The sequence below is a fragment of the Drosophila sulfurigaster genome, chromosome 2R, assembly GCF_023558435.1.
Source record: "Drosophila sulfurigaster albostrigata strain 15112-1811.04 chromosome 2R, ASM2355843v2, whole genome shotgun sequence".
NCBI lineage: Eukaryota > Metazoa > Arthropoda > Insecta > Diptera > Drosophilidae > Drosophila > Drosophila sulfurigaster.
The window spans coordinates 29672199-29694848 of NC_084882.1; the positions used below are offsets into that span (position 1 = coordinate 29672199).

Consider the following 22650-nt stretch of genomic DNA (forward strand, 5'->3'; position numbering starts at 1 on the left):
TTACAGTGTGTGCCTGGCGAGCTTCCTCGATGTAATGTGTGGTAATGATCACCGTCTTCTGTCCGGCCTTGGTGATGTGCACCAAATGATTCCAGATGCTCTGACGCAGCAAAGGATCCACGCCCACCGTTGGCTCATCGAGAATCAACAGCTCGGGATCATGCATCAGAGCCACAGCGAAGCTAACACGACGCTGCTGACCACCGCTGAGATTCTTTACCAGACGCTTCTCCGATGGCAGATCGAGGAAGTTGAGGAGAAACTGCAAACGCTCCAAGATCTCTTTAGTCTCCATGCCAAAGATCCAGCCGAAATACATCATTGTCTCCTGAATGGAGAACTCGCCATACAGCGCAATCTCCTGGGGCATGTAACCCACACGCTTGCCGGGCACACCCGATCCTCGAGTGCCTGGCTTGCCGCCGAGCACAAAGATCTCGCCGGAGTCCATGCGACGACGACCCACAATGCAGGAGAGCAGCGTGGTCTTGCCGCAACCGGAAGCACCCAGCAGGCCATAACTGAGAGTTGATAAAAGAGTTTCATTGGGAAAATGTTAAAAATTTGCAATACAAATTGCTGTTGTTGAGCAAGCGAAGCACGCAAAACGCAATGTGCTAATTCAGCAAATCGAGAAATAAGTGCTTAAAATTTCGTCTGCTGCTGCTGACAATTCGTGCCGTGTCAACGGCGATGTCAATGTTAATTTCAGCAGTTCAAGTTGAATTATTTCGAAATGTTCACCTTGAAATATAAGTCTGAGACATGTTTTTCGCAGTCGGGCTATCAAATGCCGCAACACGACTCCACCTCTTTACTGGAGAGACCCACAATCAACAGCAGCAACAACAACAGCTTTATGATTATTATTGCTATTATTAATGTTGTTGTTATCGTTTCAGTTTTTTTGTCATCTATTTTCGTTCAGCTTTTTTCGGCCTTTGACAATATTTTGCAGCACGTAGGTCGCACGTTTCGGTTTGTTATTGGATTTATTATTATAATTAACACAGCAGCATTTAACGTGTATTGAAAGCCCTCCAAACCCGATGTCTGTCTGTCCGTCTCTCTGCCTTTTAATTATCGCAGCGACTTTGACGCTGAGCCAAACGACCCAAAAATATATTATGCCTTGTCTTATGCTAGTTATAAAAATTAAAGTTTTTCGTTAGTTTTGGGTTTTTTTTTATTTGGTTGTTGGTTGTTGGTTCATTGGACTGTTGCCTGACCTAGGTCAAAGCGAAAAAACTGACCATGCTTAACTGTTGTTTAAGCAGCCTGCAATTATATCAAGTCTCTGCAATTCTGGGTCAAGACTGTGCACAGAACTCCGTTGTATATCTTTATAACATACGTATTTTTATTTTTAGCACTTAATGTGCAATCATATAAACCCGAATGTGAAGCCAATGCCATAGCCGAATAATCGTAAAATAAAAATTATATTATCCGTGCGCACTGGCTTAATAGTTTTTTAGCCTTTTGGGGTTTTATTATTTTTACCCTCTAAGAATTGAAGCAAATGATGAATTTATTATTGAAACATGTTTGTTTGTGCCACAAGCAATTTGCTGCCATTCCAGTTCGATTGACGCATTCTAAATTCAACAATTGTTATACAACCAAAATAATAATAATTATCATCAAGATTGTAATTAAGAATTTCCTTACAATGTACAGAATCTTTCATGGAATTCCGTGTCTTGTGTATGTTGTGTAAGAACTTGATATGCTAACTGTTTGGACAACCCTCTCGCGTAATCATCGCTCTACCAGTTGCCACATTAGCATGCAAAAATGTTGTTTTGAATTGCAAAAGACGAGAGCTCGGAGCGTACTCGTATTTAGATCGAACTACAAACAAAAATAATCGCTGCCTACTCACAGATGCATGCATAGTTAATTATAGCTATTAAAAGTTGATAGCAATTTGATGACCTTTTGATACAGGAAATACTTGAATACGCGCCTGAGACAAATGACATTGTATGATTTACTCACTGGCTTATTAAGTATACGCATAGTTGAACGATAGTTTGTTCTACATAATCAAAGTTGTTGTTGTGGCGATAAATGTGTCACAAATTAACTGTTTCGATGTGTGAATTACTTTCGCTTCGTGCGCTAAGTGAAGCTGTCAACATTTCACTTTTATTCGATGATGAAAACTTAATTAGCAATGAATTTATTTGTTTGTTTTTCTTGTCTCTGTCTGTTACTTACATTGTGCCCTTGGGCACTGTCATATTCAAATTGTTGAGCACTTGGTTGGCGTTCTTCTTCTTGCCATAGGCCTTAAAGGCGTGCCGCACAGAGACTGCGGCCTGTGTGTTGCGCGGCCCAAGCAGCGGGTGCGCCCCAAACAGCCACCGAATTGGGCTGTGTGCCGCCATCGTTGTTTGTGGCCGTCGTCATAACGGAGTCTGTGGAGATGCTGCAAGTAGTGGATGAGAAATATCAACATTAGTCTTTAAATCAACAATCACACAACAAAGCTGTATAAACTGTATTAATAATCATTTAATTGTTTTGTGTGTAAGCAAACACGTTTGTTGCCTAAGTCATTCGTTTTAGAATCCAACTTCCTGTTGAATCACATCACGCTTTTGCACGCCTCAATGGCTCAACGCAAACGAAAAAAAAAACTATGTCAGCGACACATTGCAAAAAAAACATAAAACAAAAACTAAAAGCAGCAGCATAAAACAAAAGATTTATGTGAACAGCAAAAGCAAACTGGCAACACTTTTCTTTTCAATACACCACAGAGAAGCGTCTTACTCAATGTGTGTTGTTGTGTTGTGTTGTGTTTCTTTTTGTCGTATTATTTTTTTGCCAACACGCTTTTTGGACACTGCGGCTTGCAAGTGAATGCCTTCAAGTGGTTTCAGCCGCAATGGCCAGACCTGATCGAGTCTTGTCTGGTCTGCGATTGCTCAACAAAGTCGTCGTTGTTGTTGTCAGCGACAAGTTGGTCAGCCGTTAAGTAAACACACACACACACACAAAGACTCACAAAGTATTTCTATAGTTAAATGCATTTTGCATATTTTCCATTTGCATTCGATTTTCGCATTTGCATTTTCATTTGACGCGTTCATTGTGCAATTTGCAATGCAAACAGTTAGCGCGCTTCCAACTATAAATAAGTGTACAATGTTTTCTTCGTTTTTGCGTTTTTTTTTAGCGGCCGGCACATGCCCAAAACTGCAAACAAAAGTGCTGCTGCAAATAGTGGCTGTAAGTTAATTCATTTGGGTCAAGGTTAGCTGCACCGTGGGCCAAAAGTTGAACTACAACGTCAAAGAAAGTGACTAATTGTTAAGCTATTAATCACAAACACGCACACACTCAGATATAATTTACACCTTTTTTTAACGTATGGGCCTCTTTTTCATTGAATCATTAACCAAAAAGCAAGTCATACCAAAAATATAAATATGTTTATAATATTGATGGGAAACTAGTTCAAGGTCATTAATTGAACGCTGCCAGCGTCGAAGTCAGCATCGAAGTCAGCTTTCCAAAAAGGCATTTAGGTTGTCTCGCATTTTGCTAATCGATTGCGTTCGCACTGCTTATTGAATAAATATGCGATCCGTCGACCAAATGTTTGCATTTTGTATAAACCTCACTGCAAAGTTGCTCAACTCTGAGCGCAAATAGATGGACGCAAAGTTGATAAAGAAATAAAAATCGTTTAGGTTTGGTGAGTTGATTATGCGACAAGCCTATTGGAAAAATATTTGCATATTGCGATGGCATTTTTTCGGGCAAAATTAATTCTGTAAATGAAACGCATTTAGAAATACGATTTCGTTGCTGCAATAATCAGGCGAGACGGCAAACAAGCAATCGGCATTAGCAACAGCAACAGCGACAGCAAAGACAGCAGAGAAACAATAACAAGGCGAGTTGACGAAATGTGTTTCAAGTTCGTTGCTTGAGTCATTCGATTTGCGTATTGTTGTTGTTATTATTGCTGTCGGAGTTTAGTCAGAGTCAACAAATATTTTGATGTATGCGTAAATTGCGTAAATTTCTGTGTGCTCTTGCATGCATAGTATGTGTGTGTGTATGCGTATGTGTGTGTGCACAGTCAACAATGGACAAGGTCAGGCCAAGTAGTTTTTTATAATGACAACACACGTTGTTGTTGTTGTTGTTTTTTGGGTGCGCTTGACATTTATGGCTGGAAATTTGAGCGTTTGTTGTTTGTGCATGCTTATTGATAATTTAATTAGCCATTAGAGCAGCATTTAGGCGTTACCGCCTCTTTCACTAAAATAAAATATATTTAGGTAAATATATCTTTTGTGTTTCGCATTGCAACAGCGAAGTGTGCGCGTCATCTTGTTAAATGAGCGTGAGAAATGCCACAAAGATTGACTAATAAATGCTCGACAAGTTAATTAACTTCAAAATGCCTTTTCTATTTTAAGGTTTCAGAGAAAAAACCCTAAAACATTTATCATCTTAACTGGCAAATTGTTTGTTGGCAAATAAATATCAATAAAAATCGACAATACATTTGCGACTTTTACATTTTAATCAGTGTGTTTACAGCTGACAGCTTCTAATTATGAACGTGCCACGCCCTCTTTTCTGACACTCATCTCTCAGCTCATCCCACTTGACCCATCGACAGTCGACTTGAGCGCTGTCTCTTCAAGTCTTCGTGTCTCAAAGTCTCTTTCAGAGCTGAGTCATGGGGCGCAGGAAATGCATTTAATAAACTTTGTTTATTTGACAATCAGTTCCATAATGAACTTACATAAGCAAAACAACAGAGACGAAAGAAAAAAAACAAAAAACAATTGTAAATTACAGCAAGAAAAACAATGCAAGCTGCTACTGGAGAATGATTGATGATTGGAAGCTACTACCAGTATCTAATCATATGTAATCAAGTTAATGCAAAGCACGCCACATAAACAAGTCCAGTCTCCATCTCTCTCTACCTCTATCTCTCTCTTTGTCTGTCGTCACGCAACAAAGGCGACAGATGATTGGAATTTTAAGTGTAAGCGATCCTCAAGGAATGCACAATTGGTTCTTTTCGCTTCGCCTCCGTGTACGTTGGGGAATTCCAAAACAGCAAAGCGCAGTCTTGTGGAATTTCCATTCAACTCGCTGCGCTCAAGGCGGAAGATGCTAAACACACAATGTAAAATGCTACCCTGTAAAATTGTGCGATAGCAATCAAGCAAACTCGAAGTCGAAGTTAACTCACAAAACGAGTACAAATTAATTACATTTTTGATGTCATTAACCCGCTGGCAATTTAATCAGCTGAAGATGCTGACAAATGCTTTAAATGATATGGCCAAAAGGTTATGCAATAATCTTGTTTTGTATTTGACACAATTACAAACTTGTTCGCCCTGCTCAAAAATGCGGTCGGGTTTTTCGCTTGACGCAGCGCGCAAATATGCAAAAGAGAGCGGAGTGTGGAGAGCGGGGAGTGAGAAAAGGGCGGCGGAGGAAAAGTCAAATCCAAAGCTGTCAGAGATTATGCAATTATTTGTGTGTGTGGCGACAAAACACAACAGCAGGAAGACGTCGCCTTGTCTGATTGACGGGATGACTGAGCGATTGGCTGATTGATGGCGCCTAAAGGAAGCAACACATTTTTTTTTTGTTTCGTTTTCGTTTTTTGCATTTGCCCAGCAATCAAGTTTGAATTCGCATTCGCGTCAAGTGGGTCAACATCAGTGGGTCAAAAGTGTTGAGAGTGTGTTGTGAATGTGTGAAGTGTGTGTTTCGGCCACATTTTTGATTGCAATTTAACATTTTATAATGTGTTGTACTTTTACTTACGTTGATATCAGCATTTTTTTGTTTCTTTGTGTTTATGTGTTTTTTATTTGTTGTTGTTGTCTGCCTCCGGGTGGGTGTTTTAAGCTTTTGTTTAGTTATTTAAATGCTAGTTACTCGACGCCGAATTTTTTTTTGGTTGGGGAGAAAGAAATAACAACAATCAACTCGATGGAAAACGTAACTCGTTAATCTTTTGCAATGATCCAGTGGAGATTGCTGTTTTCTGTTTCTGTTTTATTTTTTTTATGCCCACATTGCTGAAATGTACATATAAACAATATTTAAACAATGATCATGTTTCGAGTGTAAATTGTTGTTTGATTCGGAGTTTGACGAGCTCGCCGAAAGTTATTTCAATGTGCGTCACATAACGCGAGATGTTGAAAAAAAAGACAAAAAACTATTATCGAAGCACTCTCTAAAAAGAAAAAAAATGAAATACAGTTATCCAAGTAATGTGAGACAATTACTCAAGGATTTGTTGTAATCCAGGAGATTGTTTTTGAGGGCAAAGTGCGACCTTATCATTGCCTATATATGTACTAGTATTTCTGTTAGTCATAATCATATTCATTATACAATCATCAACAGTTTGCGGCTTGACTGCGACTACTGTTAATTTCATAAAATGAGAAAACGTTAACGTTTAAGCCAAGTCATGCTATCTACTCTATGTGAATGACTTTAATGCCGGAGTGGACGATCAATTACAATGTTTTCTGGTCGCACTTTATACGATTTTGTCATACGGTTTCAGAGCATATCAAAAACTGAAGTCCAAAAGCCGCTTAACTACAACACAGCAATGTTGCTTGCTCGCTACCCACAACAACAACTACAACAACAAGTTTAAATAACAATGTTAATTGAGCCAAGCCAAAAGCAATGTACGCAGTTGACATTGGCGCAGTTTTTTTTTGGGTTTTCGAACAGTTGCTTCAATCCGTTGTTGTTGATGCTTCACTTCAACACTTTACGGAATGTTCTTTACATTCAAGTTGGACCAGCATCTCAACCTGTTGTTATCTGATTGGTTGTCGTAACAAGGTCAAACATGCAATTTGCTTTCCGTGCAACTGCAACGGAAAGTTTTATTGTTTAATTTTTTTCTGGTCTGCGTCATCGTAGCTTGAGTTGATGATATGATATTATTAGGTATTTGGTCAATAAGCGCAATTTCATCAGTCTTTAAACGACTCTGACGCTTCGCTGCACTTTGATGCATGACGCATTTTAGTTTGTTAAGTGCCATGGGCCAAGCGAAGTAAACGAAACGACGTCAAGAGTGGCTTCAATGGGTTCAATGAATCTGCAACACCAACAACAACAACAATCACAACAACGACCACTTCAGCAACAACTCAAGACTCGCACACTAAACTGGTTGCAGGCTCTGCTTAAACAAAAACCACATTTGTGAATAACGAGCAAATAACGCTGTTTAAATACTCTGCCAAAATGCCAGAAATACCAGAATAATATCTCACTTTCTTTTCGGCACAACAAAAACAAATATTTATTAAATACTTTAAACACATTTATGGAATTTGCTATGAACTGCAAAAATTCCACTTTTTTGTAAATCAATGCATTTTAATTTGCAACTAATTATTGGCATATTTAATGAGCTTTTAATTCTTTTAAACATTCTCTTTATACTTGAAATTTTAACATTTCTGTTCAACAAAAGCATTTAAGGAATGTTTAAGCTAATATAAAATATGTTTAGCATATTTAATGAGCATTCTCTTTACTCTTATTCACTTCATTCATTTATTTTTGTTAAACAGGATTTAAACACATTTTTTAATGTTTCGAGCACAGCAAAAAAAAACAGTTTTCTAAAAAATTAAATTTTAACCAATTTTTGGAAGATTTATTGAAAAAAATATATTTTGAAGCCTGATTTTTAAATTCAAAATTTACTTGTTTGTTAAACAGCATTAAAACACATCTATCTATGAAGATTTATCAGGTACTGCAAAAAAAAAGTTTTTTTGAGGTAGTTATAGAGAAATCTTTTATTTTTGCTGTGATTAGTTGTAGAATTTAGCATAAGTCAAATAGCAAGGTTTGAGTAAAGTTTTAATACTTTAAATACATTTTGGAAAATTTACCTAAACTATAAAATTTCAACTCTTTTGAAAGAAAAATTAAAAAAAAATTATTGTCATACTTTTTGAGTAGTTTACTTCAAAGTATATTTTATTAAAGTAATATTTGAAGTGCTCAGCAGTATATTTAAATGATTCGCCCAAGTTCAACAACAAAATTTGCTAAAAAGTTTACTGCATTTTTTTTAAAGAAACGAATTGAAATTTTAATAAATTAGTGGTATATTTTTCTGGAGTAAATTGTGGAGTATTCTCATAAAATTGTTGAGTTGCCACTTTAACTGTCAAGCCAAAGTGAAAAAGCAAAGTTTGCTTGAAGTTCACATCTCTAACTCACATCAAAATAAAAGTACTCTCGTTGGCAGTGTATCGCAAATAAGTTATTGCCAAATATTAAGCAATAACGGGCAGTTAACAGACCATTCGCGAGGCAACAAAAATTGCAAATGCTAATACACACAGACACACAATATGTAAACACAATTAAATAACCATATAATTTTCAATTTCATTACGAATTGTGATTTGGATGTGAAATTTAGATTTAGATTTCAAATGAAGCAATCGATAGTCTTGTTGCAACGTCTGAACGACTTTTGCCCAGCTGTGCGACGTCAGAGATATTATATAGTATCGATATATACATATAGTAATATAGTATATATTGCGTACCGGAAAAGCCAAATTGGTTTTATGACTGTGGAATCGTTGCCTAAATGTTCCAAGTACTGTGTGTGAGGCCTAACTGCTTAATAATTCATATGTCGATGTACTGATGTTTTTCTGTTTTTGTTTTCGTTGTTGTTTTTTTCATGTTTTGCGTTGCGTGATAATAAAAAATTTAAATAGCCAAACGGCGACGGCATGTGGCAGCCATTAAAGTGCCTTAAAGGCCCGGCCAAGACTGTTGGCTTTAGAACTCAACTCGACTCAACTCGATTCGGCTAACTGCCTGCAAAGCACACGATTAAAGCGCCGGACGGACAGACAGACAGACAGACGGACAACCGAGTGAACAGTTAGAGTTAAAGCTTTACTTTCGCTCTCTGTTCAAGTTGTTTTGGTTGGTTTTCTGTTGTTGTCTTGCGTTTTCCATGGCGTTTTCAATTTCATTTTCATCGACTGCTTGTTTTTCCGATGACATAATTTCAGGCACGTCTTGAGGTGTGAGTGTGTCGGTGTGTGTGTGTGTGAATTGTATGCGCGTGTGTGCGACACAGTTTTGTGTGTGTGTGTATGTCTGCAACTGCTGCAACTTCTTCGGCACTTGGCCATTGCGGCACAACATTGCAAACCAGTTGAATAGTAGAGTGTAATTTACTGCCAACTGGTTAGGCGGCCTCTCAACAATTATACATACTAAACTACATATGTATATATGTATGTATGTGTATATATACAGCTGGATAGATAGTTTCTTGGCTCACCCGCGCCAACCAAGAAAACCGAGAAAACCGCTTTTTGCACATTTATTACCATCCTTAGATAATCATGTTGCTGTGGTTTTATGGCCGAGAATTTGGCAATCGAATATCGTACTAAACAACTGGATTCAATCTGGCTTGGCTTTTGCTTTCAGCCAAAAAAAAAAACACACAGAACTGAACTCAATTGGAGTTCGAACTAAAAACTGGTCTATGGCTCATATAATTTGTTTGTGTGTGTTTTAATAACACAATTTTCCAGTTGAAAAATTACTTGAAAGAGAATGGCCGCCACAATTAATAAATAATTTTCTCAATCTTGTTGCATTTTTTTAACGTTACATCAACACAAGTACTATAATTTCTCTTTCTCTGCGAGAACTTTAACAACTGCGCCACGTGGCGTGGAATGTGTGTAATTAATAATTCATTTGCTTGGTTGAAGCATCTAACTCTTTAAAGCCTTTCGATTGATTGATTTCACACAGTGCTTTATTATGCTGACAGTTCAATGGCATTAGCACAAAAGGAAAACAAACAGCAAGCAGTGTTTTCCCCGCCCCTTTTTGGCCAGTCATTGTGCAGGCTCATTAAGCCTGGCCATTTGACTTTAGCACAGGGCAGCGACAGCGACTCGAGAGTAACAAGGCTTTTAAGTGCAACTGACAATCGTCGGAGTTGCCAGCGGCGAAAAAAATAAATAATAAAATTTACTTAATTGATCCATTAGACCCTGTCATTAAGTGACCAGAGAGCTCCACTTCAGCCAGTGCTAGCTACTGCTAAATGAGTGACGTTAAACAATCTTTAGCCTATGTAAGCCGTAAGCCGTAGCATACAGTTAGTAATTAGTTTAATAACACCTTAATCGGAAAAGGCAAAACTAGAATTAAGCGACTTTTCGCAACTACCTTGATTATAACAAAGCAACGCATCGAGAAACAAACTGACAAACAGAGATAAAGAGCTATGGGAGAGTGTAGTTATTAATTAAATTCTTAAATCCGTCTAATAAGTATTTAATATGCAATGTAAACAAAAAAATACAAATAAAATAAATATATTCTTGAACTCGGTTTTTGGCGCGTGTTGAAACAACATAAAATCACTAATCAAATATTAAAATCACATAATCAGAGAATAAAAGTAGAATGAACAAAAAGTATAAACAAAAGCAATGAAGAAATGAGAGCAGAAGAGCAGCAGCAACAAAAAAAGAAAAACAAAAACAAAAACAACAAAAAAACCCCAAAGCCAAGAAAAATACCAGTTCAAGTTGAAGCTGAAGTTCGGAAATGCAGCGAGAGAGTGTGGAAAGAAAACCTTGACAACAAATTTTCAGGGCCAAACGCAAGAAGGTCGTTGCTTTGGGTGCACGAAAATGCGACAATGAATATGCAGTTGAATGCTCATTTCAAAAGTCACAAGTAGCATATTATTATCGCTTGTTGTTGCATCTGTATCTGTATCTGTATCTCTCTCTCTTTAAATGTATCTGTATCTTTTTTGTGTTGCAACTGTTTGCAGTGTAAATGTGTAAAAAGTCACAACATCCATTTAAGCTGAACTTTGCTCGCAATTGAATGACTGACTGACTGACTAACTGACTGACTGAATGACATACGGAGCTACAATGTCGGCCGTGCTTATAAATTGCTGCTGACCTCTTGGCCATTGCAGTGCAGTGAGCGTCGTCTGTTTCACTTCCAATAGCTGTTAATTATAACCAATTAGAATCGACCTGGAAATCTCAGCTGATCAACAACTAAACTTGCGATTATCTTAGATAATAATATTGTTAACATATAAACACACTCACACACACAGTGTATGGGAGTGCACACTCATCGAGTGTTAACTCAGTTTTAATTGACATTCATTGCAAATATTAACTTGAGATCAAGTTACAGCCACATAAACACTTAACAAGGTCTCAAGTTGTATGTTAGCTAGGGAGAATTCCAGAAAGAGACTAATCTCGAAGTCGATTTTATTTGATTTATTTCGCCCAACTCTCGTTTACAATGGAACAGTAATTGCCGTTGATTGGTTTTGCGAATATTCTAACAGCGTTTTGGGAGCGACAACGACGACATTGGGCCCGCTAAAGTTGGCCATTTGTATGCAAAACGTTTTGCACATTTGAAATGAACAGTAGCTCAGCTCCTGAAGCTGAAGCTGAAGCTAAGGCAGAAGGTGGGCGGGGCAATGAAACAGTCACGTTGCTCAGTTTGGTTTGCCTTGTGTGTTGTTTCTTCTTTTTGGTTTTGCTGATGTGGACGATGATGGAAGCGACCTGACAAAGCCGCAACAAAAAGTAATTGTCGTCGTTGTCGAAGAGACAACAAAGCGGCTCAGCGGCGGCCATTTGTCTTTACAAAGAATATTTATTGTTTTATTATTATTATTGTTATTCTCTTAATATTGTTTGCGAAATGATTTCCTGAAAACAACACTCTAAAGCACTTGAGAGAGGTGCCAAGCTCGTCAAACTCCAAATCTTAATGCTGTATTTAACTAGCAAATTTACACTTACAGTTCGCGATCTTAAGCCGTTTCCTGTGTGCGAGTGTGTGGAGGTGGGGTTAGGTTCCTAACTATATATATCTATATATATACGTATTTGTGTTGGAAAAAAAGTCGTTGAATGTCGTCAACTGTGCGCAAATATTTGCACAAGTTAGTGTATGTGTGTGTGAGTGCGCGTTTGCTTTTTGGTAATCCACTCTTGATTAGCTTGATGATTGATCTCGCACTACAAACGACTTAGGGCACAAACTTGATCACACGCGCCTTCTACTTTACTTGTGTACTTTACGTTTTCTTTTCTCTTATGCTGTTATCGACACACACTGTGTTATCGTTATCGTTATCGTTATCGTATCGCTTGCGATGTCACCAAATAATCGCGACGTAACTATAGCGGAAAAAAAGACGAGGGAGCGAGTTCGTAGACGCGTGCGTTGCGCTTTAAGCTGCGACTAAGACTGACTTCAAGTTGTTGCCCAAGCTGAGACCTGAGCTGCGTTTGTCGTCGCTGTCGCTGGCGTCGTTGCCGTTGGCGTTGGCGTCGCTGTCGATGCTGCGACGTCGCTGCTAACTTTGCACTTTACACTTTTCGTCGGAGAGCAAGAGCGATAGAGCGAGAGCACTATTGAGTGCTTTTTCGTCAAAGTTGTAGTAGAGGCGAGAGGTCTGTTGCACTTTTACACGTGCGTGGAAGGCGCGTGTAAACGTTTGGACTTGCTGTCTCGCTGCCAACTAAACAGCAGCTACCTGTGAATGCGCGCGAAACGCAGAGTGTAAGCACAAAAAGCTCAATAAATCACTTGTTCGCGTACTCACTCGCACTTGCACTCAAAGACAAACTCGTAAAGTGTGTTTATGTGTGGAATGAGCGCGTGGTCTCTGGCACTTGCTTTTGAGTAATTTGCGCGATTCGCTTTTGAGTTTTTTAAGTTTTGCGCTTTGACGACGGCAAAGTTTGTTGGCTTCGCTTGTTTGCTTTTGCTCCTTGCTCTCTCAACGCTCGCAGCTCGTTCACCTTCAAATGTGTTCGGCATGTGCGTACAAAAGGGCTTCTGGCAGCAGCTGTTGTTGGGTTTTTTTTTTTCTTTACTGACGCTGGCGTCGCTGTTGACGCTGCTGCTTCTGCTGCGTTGCGCTTATGTAAGCTGGCGACCTTGAAAGCATCGCTTGACGCGTCGTGCATAAAACAATGCGCATCAGACGCTTCTTTTTCTTTTGTCCGCTTCTTCTTCTACTTCTGCTCTAGAGAATTGCAACTGAAAAGTCGCTCCAGCCATTCACTCGGAATTGCAACACGTATGTTGACAACAACAACTATACAACAACACTAATAAGCAGGTTCTTTTCCTGTCGCAAAGTGAATGAAGTTGTGAATTCCCAAATGCTATGAATATAAAATATATATGTATATACATATAAGGAAGTAAGGAAGGAAAATATTTTAATTGTGTTAAAAATATTGTGAACTTGTTTTTAATTAACTATAACATCTGTGATAATAAGCAAGAACTTCTAGATTAAAGTATCAATAATTAAAAAAATTATTTAAATTAAAAGTACTTCATTATGAAAGCAAAACCTGTTATAAAAATTCTAAAAATAATGCAACAATAATGAGGAACTCTCAAATAGAAGTGCCAATAATTTTATAATAATAAAAAATTGTCACCTTTATGTAGGGAAGGAAATATTTTAATTATGTACAAATTATTGTGAATTTGTTTTTTAATAACAATACGATCTGTGATAATAAGCAATAACTCATAAATTAAAGTATCAATAATTAAAAATATATTTAAATTAAAAATACTTCATTATGAAAGTCAAACCTGTTATAAAAATTCTCAAAATGAATGCAACAATAATGAGGAACTCTCAAATAGAAGTGCCAATAATTTTATAATAATAAAAAAATTGTCACCTTTAAGCACCATTTGCTATAACTATTCATATAAATAATAAATGTAGAAAAACAAAAATTGTAATGAGTTCATTTGAATTCAGAGTCTATGCAAATGTCAGTTATATTTGTTGTGTATATGGTGCGAGCACATTAATAATCATATTTAAAGCGAATCCGTAATAGCAATAATAAGTTATAATTTGTTTAATTTGCTTTTAATGCCAAATATGCGTGCGCATTAAGAAGTCAGAAGCCGCAGTCAAAGACACGTCAATGTTGTTTTTGAGTTTTGAGTTTTGGTTTTTTGCGCGTGGTCAAGGCGAAACTTAATGTTTTAATTGTAATAATTAAAGTGGCAAAGAACGAACCCGTTGAGAATTGAGTGATGGACAGACAGACGCATAGATAACGAAAACCAAAAACCGCAAAATCAATAAAGAAAACTTCAAAAACCTGCCAACAACATCAACATCAATATCGCAGGCGGATCGCAAGCGCGCACGATCGCAAGCGGTTCGCAAGCGGATCGCACGCGGATCGCAAGCGGTTCGCAAGCGGATCGCACGCGGATCAATTTGAATCTCCATTGGGATTGCACAATTTCAATGCCACACATTTATTAACAACTTGAGGGCGTTACTTAGGGCGTCTCTTACTCTGGGAGACATGAGAAAGACACGAGACAAGAGGAAAACAACAAAACGAATAGAGATAAATCGAAGATGAAATGCTCTCTTGCGGCATTAATGAATATGTTGTAGATGAAACACACACCTATGAAATGTATATCGATATCGAATTTATTGCCTCAAATTATGCTTTATATTAACATTTTTCAGCTGTTTGGGAATATGAAACTCTCTTGCTCCAAGTGTGTTACACATTTTGTGTTTAAATTAAAATGCTGGAGTGCATAAAAAAAGAGTATAACACAAATATAATATGTGGTATTAAGAAACCAACCGGGGCGACATTTGCGCAATGCTGACATTGAAAATGCCCAACTGCCCAACGATGTCGCTGTGGGTGTTTTATTGTTGTTGCTGGCCAAATGTGCCATCAAATTGAATGTTGCAACAATGCGCGCATGAAATTGAAATCGAACATTTTAAGCCATTTTTGTCTTGTCTGTTGTTGTTTGTCGTTTAAACGAACACACACTCAAGGGACAACAACGAGTGCAAAATTGTGATGACCATGCAAAGACAAGGAACGAGTTTTGATGTTGCCTTAAAGTACTTGTAACTACATCGAAATATACAAAATATTGGCAGTTCCTTGACGCATTACGCATACGCCGCGTGCAACGCTGCTTCGAATTGTGTTTATAGCGCATTAAACTCAACTTATTCGCTGTAAACATCCTCATTGCACAGCCCATTTAATTGTTGTAATTCACCGAAAAACCGAAACCGAAAATAAAGTAAGTTCATAAACAAATGAACACGCTGCAGCTTCATCAACGTCACCTACAACAAGCTCTCCCTCTCTCTCTCTCTCTTCCCTCTATCGCTCTGTCTCTCTCACCGACGACGACGACGCACTTGACATCATTTTGAAACTGTCAGCGTGCTAATGAGCCCTGCAAAGTGATTTCCAAGCTGGCCCGCCAGCACTTCATCATTTTGCTGGGTTATTTTTCGTAATGCGACTATAAGAAACATGAATCACTTCGGCCTACTCCAAATATATTTCTTCTAGTTCGCCTCATCATAGTTTTTTAGTCTGCAGCTAATTTGCCCAAAAACGCCAGCTCATGCTGATTCAATTTGTGCAGTTCCAAACTCACAACTCTAATATAAATCTCAAAAAGGCTGCAAAAAGACCTTCAGACTGCAGATGGAAGCCAGGTTTTTGCCTCTTGCTTTAATTTAAATTAAAGCGACACACCCACACACAATGATTTATATATTTGTTTGTACACTGAGATACTCTTATATCAACTTTTTATTGAAATTTGATATTTTAAATTTACTAAATTTTATAGTATATTATGATTACAATTTGTTATGATATCGAATTAGAAGCTGCTTATTCGAAGAAAGAAAAGCTAAACCAGAATATTAACAAGTTTTTAACGTAAAAAATTTAAAAAAAAATGAATAAGAATATCTAATTCTTCGCTCTTCAAAAAAGTACAAATAAGTATGGTATGAAAATTAATATATTTTTAATAGTAATATCACATTTTGTATGCTGGACGTTAAAGATTTGATAATTTTTGGGTTTGATTTTAACTTTCTTCTAATGTGCTGCTTCTAATATAATAGCAAAACAAATTGCGAGTATTTGTAATATAGAAAATTCGATACTATTTCCAATTTTTGTGTAACATTTCTTCTATGATAAAGTTTGAATATATTTTATTTTGATTCATATTTATTTTTATTTTTTTATACCATTTCAATTTTATTGCTATATTTACCATAACAATTTGCAAATATCTATTGTCTTTAGTTTTTTGAAGCATTTTCCATTATGATTCATAACTTTTGGAATTTTGTACACAGAAAGAAAAAAATATTGGTTGAAAAGTAATTTGAAAATCTTGAATAAATCTTCTTGGTTAAATTTTGATAACATATGATATTGATTCAAGAATCTATTCTTGACTTTAGCACGTTTTTCTTTCAGTTTACGATTGTTAATGCATGCATGTTAATGCATAACACACCTAATCTTTAATTTTTTGAAGCATAAATTTACAATAATATCTTATACTTTATTTCTGAATTTTCATCATTCAAACTTATTATTTCTAGATTTAAAATTTGTTTGTATGTTAGTCCAAGTTGCCTAAATTTATGTCTTTGAATGTGTTTTCATCTGTGAAGCTGCCAGCTGCTTTAAAAAGCTAATGAACTTTGCCAATGTATACCAGAAATAAATGGACGAAAAAAAAACCCCGACCAACGCAATTTGTTTATAGTTTTTTTTTGCTTTTTCGGTTGTTCATTCGGTCTTTCAAGCAATTTCCAGCGAATAACCACATAAGTAAAGCTTGCAATTATCTAACTCTGCGTCTCCGTTTCAGTCTCTGTTACTCTTGGTCCGTCTGTCCGTCCGTCCGTCTGTCTGTCTGTCTGTCTGTCTGTCTGTCTGTCCGTCTGTCTGTCTGTCCGTCTGTATGTGTGCTTGCCTCTGGCTCTTAAGCTTTTCTGGCAAGTCATGCCATGCGACGGTTGCGACTGCGCCTTGAACAAGTTTGTTGACTCCATCAGCTTGGTCAGTGCAACACAGTTACAGTAACAAACCAGAACAACAACAACTGAAGTAACAACTTTACTGTTTACCACAAATGGCAAATACAGTTGAAAGAAATTGGTTGACAATATTTTGGCTGTTGCCCATGGCATCAATTGTAGTCGTAATAATACAACATGTCGCATCGCAGGCTTCGAAAACATCTCTGTGTTCAGTTGTCAGTTGTTTCTTCAGCTCATTTTGAGCTTTACGATGTGCCACAATTTCAAATTCAACTATGTATTTTTTTTTTTCGCTTTGCTTCTTTGTATTGTTTACTTCATCGCATTTATTGCCAGGTCGGAGTGTTGAAGCGTCAGAGCATCGCGCATCGCAGAGTTGGGAAGAGAAAGAGCCAACAGCAAAAGAGGCAGAGATAGAGACGAAGATAGAGATGGAGATGGAGATGGAGATGGAGACTGGGTAAACTCCATGCCCATTCATTCATGTAAACAATTTTTATTTCGGTTTCACGGCGATTGCTGTAAAAACGAGCACAAGGTCGTCGTCGTCGCCGTCGTCGCATCAGACAGCAGCAGACTTTTCAGGTATAGTCTATAGATATGGGAGGAAGCTGCTTGGGAAGCTGCGCTTCAATGTTTCAAGTTGCCACAATCTCTGGCACTCGCACTCTCTATGTGCAACCAAGTCTCTGTGCAACAGCGCCAAATTAATTGCATTTTAGCCGCAATTCCAATCTTAATTCAGAGGCTCATAAAACGCATTTGAGTCTTTAATGCTTTTATGCTTTTGCGCTTAACGTAATTTCATTTGCGATAACTCTTTTTTCCCTTTCGCCTCAAACTTGTTTTTAACCGCTCCACTTTGCTCTGCACTGTGTGTCCTAATCACCTATTTCTTATTTTATGCTTTCGCATTTTTATTTTTTATTGCAGTTGCCACTGGGCCAACAGCCAACAACCAAAAACCAAAAAAATTAAAGCTGCCAGCCAAAGCTTTTCAGACCAACTCGAAAACAGCGCTGAGCACGTGAAGGAAGTGATGAAGCATATCGTGAGTACTATATGGAAATACCGATAGTTCGTGTTGTCAGGAGCATGTGAAGGAAGCGATGAAACATGTCGTGAAAATTACTATCGATAGTTCGTGTAATCACGATTTTATCTTTAGAAACGAAATCTCACATATAAGTAGTTGACTATAGAAATTCTTTATGATATAAAGTAAAAGTAAGGTTTAAAAATGAACTGTTAAGAAACGTTCAAATGAAATTATAAACAGCGCCGAGAGCGTGAACGACGCGAATTCTTTTCATGAATTCTTCATAACATAGCAATAATATTATCGATTGTTCGTATTATAATATTATCGATTGTAATCACGAGTTGATCTCGAAGGGACGTTATGAAAAGTATTTGAAGATTAGAAATTAAATATTAACTGTTAAAATCTGAGATTCTTTCAAATGAAATTAATTTATTTAAATATAAATAAGTCTATTATGAAAGGGGCATATAAAATTAGTTACTTAAAATCTAGACTTTATTATAATAAAAAATTATTTTCCCTTATTATATTTACACATCTTTACTCTAATATGAACTGTTAGAAACTGTGTTGCTTTCAAATTACAATTAATTCAAATATATAGTAAAAACTCTATAATGAAGAAACACATTAAAAAGCAGCTAAATATTGAAAATATGTATAATCTCTGGGTATAAATATCCATCTCTACTCCAATGTGATCTATTGAAAACTGTGCTTAGACTATCTTCTTATTTGAGTTACTTATTTTATTTATATTTTAAGTTAAATTTTGCTGTATCTTGCAATATGATCGCAAGAATATAAAGTAAAAATAAAATACACATAAGCTCCAGCTATAATTACTCATCTCTATGTGCAATGTGAACTGTTTGTTCCGTTTGGAGAATCTTAATTTAATGACTCATTGCCCATCGAGACTTGCATGTCATGCATGTGATGCATGATGCAACCGCAAAAACAGAAAAAACACTCGCTTAAAGAGAATGCTTCGTGTACTCACGAATGGCTTTCAAGCAAACACACATCGCTAACACGAGAGCACAGAGAGGAGAGCGCAGTGATCGGCTGTGGCAACTCTTTTGCTGTGGTACTGCCAAAAATGCTATTATGCAATTCTCAAAGCTTGTTGTGCTGCCCGCTGTCGCTGCTTCTGCTGCTGCGCTTTAATCGCAAGCTGCTTAATTTATGACAGTTTCAAGCCAAGTCGCCTCTCTCACACAGCACTAAGGAAATTGCAATCATTTTTGTTGTTGTTGTTGTTGGCTTTTTATCGCTGGTCCATTTGAAATCTGAATTTCAGTTTGTCTTGCCCTCTTTGATGTTGCTCTTCGCTTCCAACCTGTCGAGACTGAACCACAAAACAAAAAAATAAAGAAAAAAAACTAAATTTGGTTATAAACTCAGACATATGCGAACCAAATGTGTCAAGGTCTTTTGTAAAAATATAAAAAAAAAACTAAATTCGACTGGCAAATGGGCAAAAGATACTCGAGTTGAGTCCAGTTCAAGCCACACTGTGCTCGCAATTTTTTTTTTTTGGCGGTGCTCTGTAATTATACACACTCTCAGTACTGCAAAAAGGGAAAACATTTTTTTTTTTTGTTGGCCACAATGCGCAGCATTTGAGCACATTTGAGTTGGCAAAAAGCAACAACCTTTGATTGAGCGAGCGCCTTGTGCAAGCCGTCTTATTGAAGCCAACATTTTGAGCAGCACACTTAACTTAAGCCAATTAGCGGGCCGGGCAAATTTTGTTGCTAATGCTACAAGCAAATAAACGCAAATAGACGCAGAAAATTGCGGGTTTCTGTCGGACAAAGACAATGCATGGGCTTCTTGCAGCTAGTGAAAGTACTTCAAAGATATTGATTGCGAATAACAGAAATAGCAAATATGATGTCACTCAGGGGAACGGACAACAAACGCTTAATATTATCGATTTTTTTGAATGATTTATGTAAATGTGCAGGGAAAAGTATTTTAGAAGGGTTAAACTAGCAGAGAAATTCAAATACAGCAAATAAAGCATGAAATTATATTTAAGAATCTGTTGTTTTTGTAAACTTTTATTTGAGCTAAAGACTTAAGCTTTAATGTGCTTTAAGCTTTATTTAGGTATAGCTGATATTGCTCAAGAGTTAACGGCACTTTTATATTATCAATGCACGACATCTTTAACATTGGCCAAAAATTTAATAATCTTAAATACTTATGATACTTATGACCCCAAAAAAGAACTTGATATTAAAACGAATTGTTATGTTTACGTTATTAATGGACTTTCGTTGAAAAAATAAAAATATTAATTCAAATACAGCAGAAAAGCTTGAAACTATATTTAAGAATCAGTTGAATGTGTAAACTTTCATTTGAGCTAAAGACTTAAGCTTTAATGAGCTTTAAGCTTTCTCTAAATATAGCTGAAATTGCTCAAGAGTCAACGGTACTTTTATATTATCAATGCACAGGATCTTTATCATTGGCTAAAAATAAAATAATCTTAAATACTTATAATACTTATGACCCAAAAAAAACTTGATATTAAATCGAATTGTTCTGTTTACGTGATTAATGGACTTTCGTTGAAAGAATAAAAGTACTTAAGCACTTTCTTGGCCAGAACAAGTGTCATTCCTTTGTATGCAGCGCAAAAGCAGCGTTAATTTATATGTCCGACATGTGATGAATGATTTCAGAATATTCTTTCAAGTCTTACGTGATTGAGTTCATTTACTTCACAATTGGTTACAAAGGTTGAGCGTCATAAATTAAGCATTGATGTGACTTACGACTCGAGATGTGCCCTGCGGGCATTATTATTAAGCTCATTTCATTTCCTTTTTAATTTAAATGGCCTTTCCAGAATACAAGTGTGGCGCAATAAAGACAATAGTAGACACCTTAATGGTTTTTTGTCGGGTTGAGTAAAGTTGAAACAACAACAAAATAAAGAAACAAACACTGTTGAGGAGTTTGTCAAGTGTAATTCTGTTCTAAGGCATTAGATAGGCGCAATGACTGTTTTCAATGCTATTGTTGTGATTACTTGCTGCCGTTGGCTTCTCTAGCTATGACTAGATTAATGTAATTTGCTTTAATATCATTTGCCGTCTGTGATCTTTGGATCCCATTAGACACAAGAGGCATTAGCACTCTCATATGAGCAAAAGCTTTTTCACTGCAAATGTTCGTGTGCGCGTGCATAAAGTTTCATTTTAGCCAAGTTAAAAACAAAGCTGCAAACAGCTTTAAACAAGCGCGCTCAGCGAGTCGAATGCGCCATCTGGCGTTAGTTTGTAGAAGCTAAGTCAAAGCTTGGCTACTGTGCAAGCGCTTGCAAGCTGGCTGCTACGACACACACTTAAGCTGAGTTACACAGCTGTCAACTCGGCATTTATTGAAGTCAACCTATGCAAAAGGCATTGTATAAGATAAATTGCTTATTTATTCAACCAAATTAGAGAAAAATTACTTGTATTTAAAAATAAATAAAGCAGTTCTTATACAGTATAATACCTGAACTATTTAATTGAGCCGCAATTAGAGATGCAACCTTGAAAAGTGCAATAACAGTTGCATTCTTTGTGCATGTAAGGGGCGTGTTTTGCATGCGAAAAAAGCATCGATCGAATAACAACAAACTGAGCTGTCATAATAACATATAACTGCACTAATTACGCGCACGACAGCGACACAATGCGAGTGAAAACTTATCGGACAAATCCCAAAAATAAATCAAAACTTATTTCCCAACTGCGGTTAATGCGGAAGCGAAGCGAAGCAAGAGACAATCGTGTTGAATGAGTGCCGCCTAAAAGACCGTTAGCGTTAACATGGCCAAAAGGCAAAGGCAAGTCAGTCAGTCAGTAAGTAAGTCAGAGATCGATCACATTATGTCATCGGGTAAACAAAACTAAAGCACAATTCGCATAAATTAATGCCAAATGCGTTATGGCCACGTCTCTATTTGCATAAATCGACGAGAGATTCGCATAGTTGAATCGCTCGTTCAATAGCCGTTTGGTGGCCAAGCTTCAACATTTTTTTTGATTTTGATTTTGATGTTCAATTGTATTCAATCATGGCCAAGTGTTTTTCACACATCAAGCTATCTAACAACCTGGCCGGATGTTTTATAATAATGATGATGATAACGATGATAATCATGATGGCGATTTAGTGTATTTGAATAGTCATTATTTGTTTGTTATTTATTGCGATTAGCGCCCCGCCAGTTGCTAGTGAAATTATTGAAATTTGCAATTAGTTAGATTAAAACGTGCAACAGGCGTTGCCAAGCCCAAAAAAAAACTAAAAGTAAAATCGCAACTTAAAGATGTTTGCTTTTTTTTTTGGGTTCTATTTTAAGGCTCGTCAACACATAACACATGCCGCAACACTCGATTAACACACACACACACACAACTAAAGACAGTCAGACAGTTGTAAACATGTATTTATATAATTGCAAATTTCACCGTCACTTTATGTTGCCTAGCTTAAGTGCAATTAAAACCTGAAGTTTAATAAGCATGACGTGTACTATGCACAAATATTTGCAGACCAGCCCCATCACAAATGTCGAAAGATAATGAATATATATACT

General features: G+C 36.9%; 1 protein-coding gene across 1 annotated transcript in view; it reads right to left on the reverse strand.

Annotated features, from left to right (window-relative positions):
- Positions 1 to 22650, reverse strand: part of LOC133838535 (ABC transporter G family member 23) — a 29200-nt gene that overhangs the window by 3724 nt on the left and 2826 nt on the right. Inside the window, 3 exon segments of the mRNA XM_062269680.1 lie at positions 5 to 521; positions 2224 to 2342; positions 2344 to 2434. Coding sequence (XP_062125664.1) covers positions 5 to 521; positions 2224 to 2342; positions 2344 to 2434 — 727 coding nt within the window.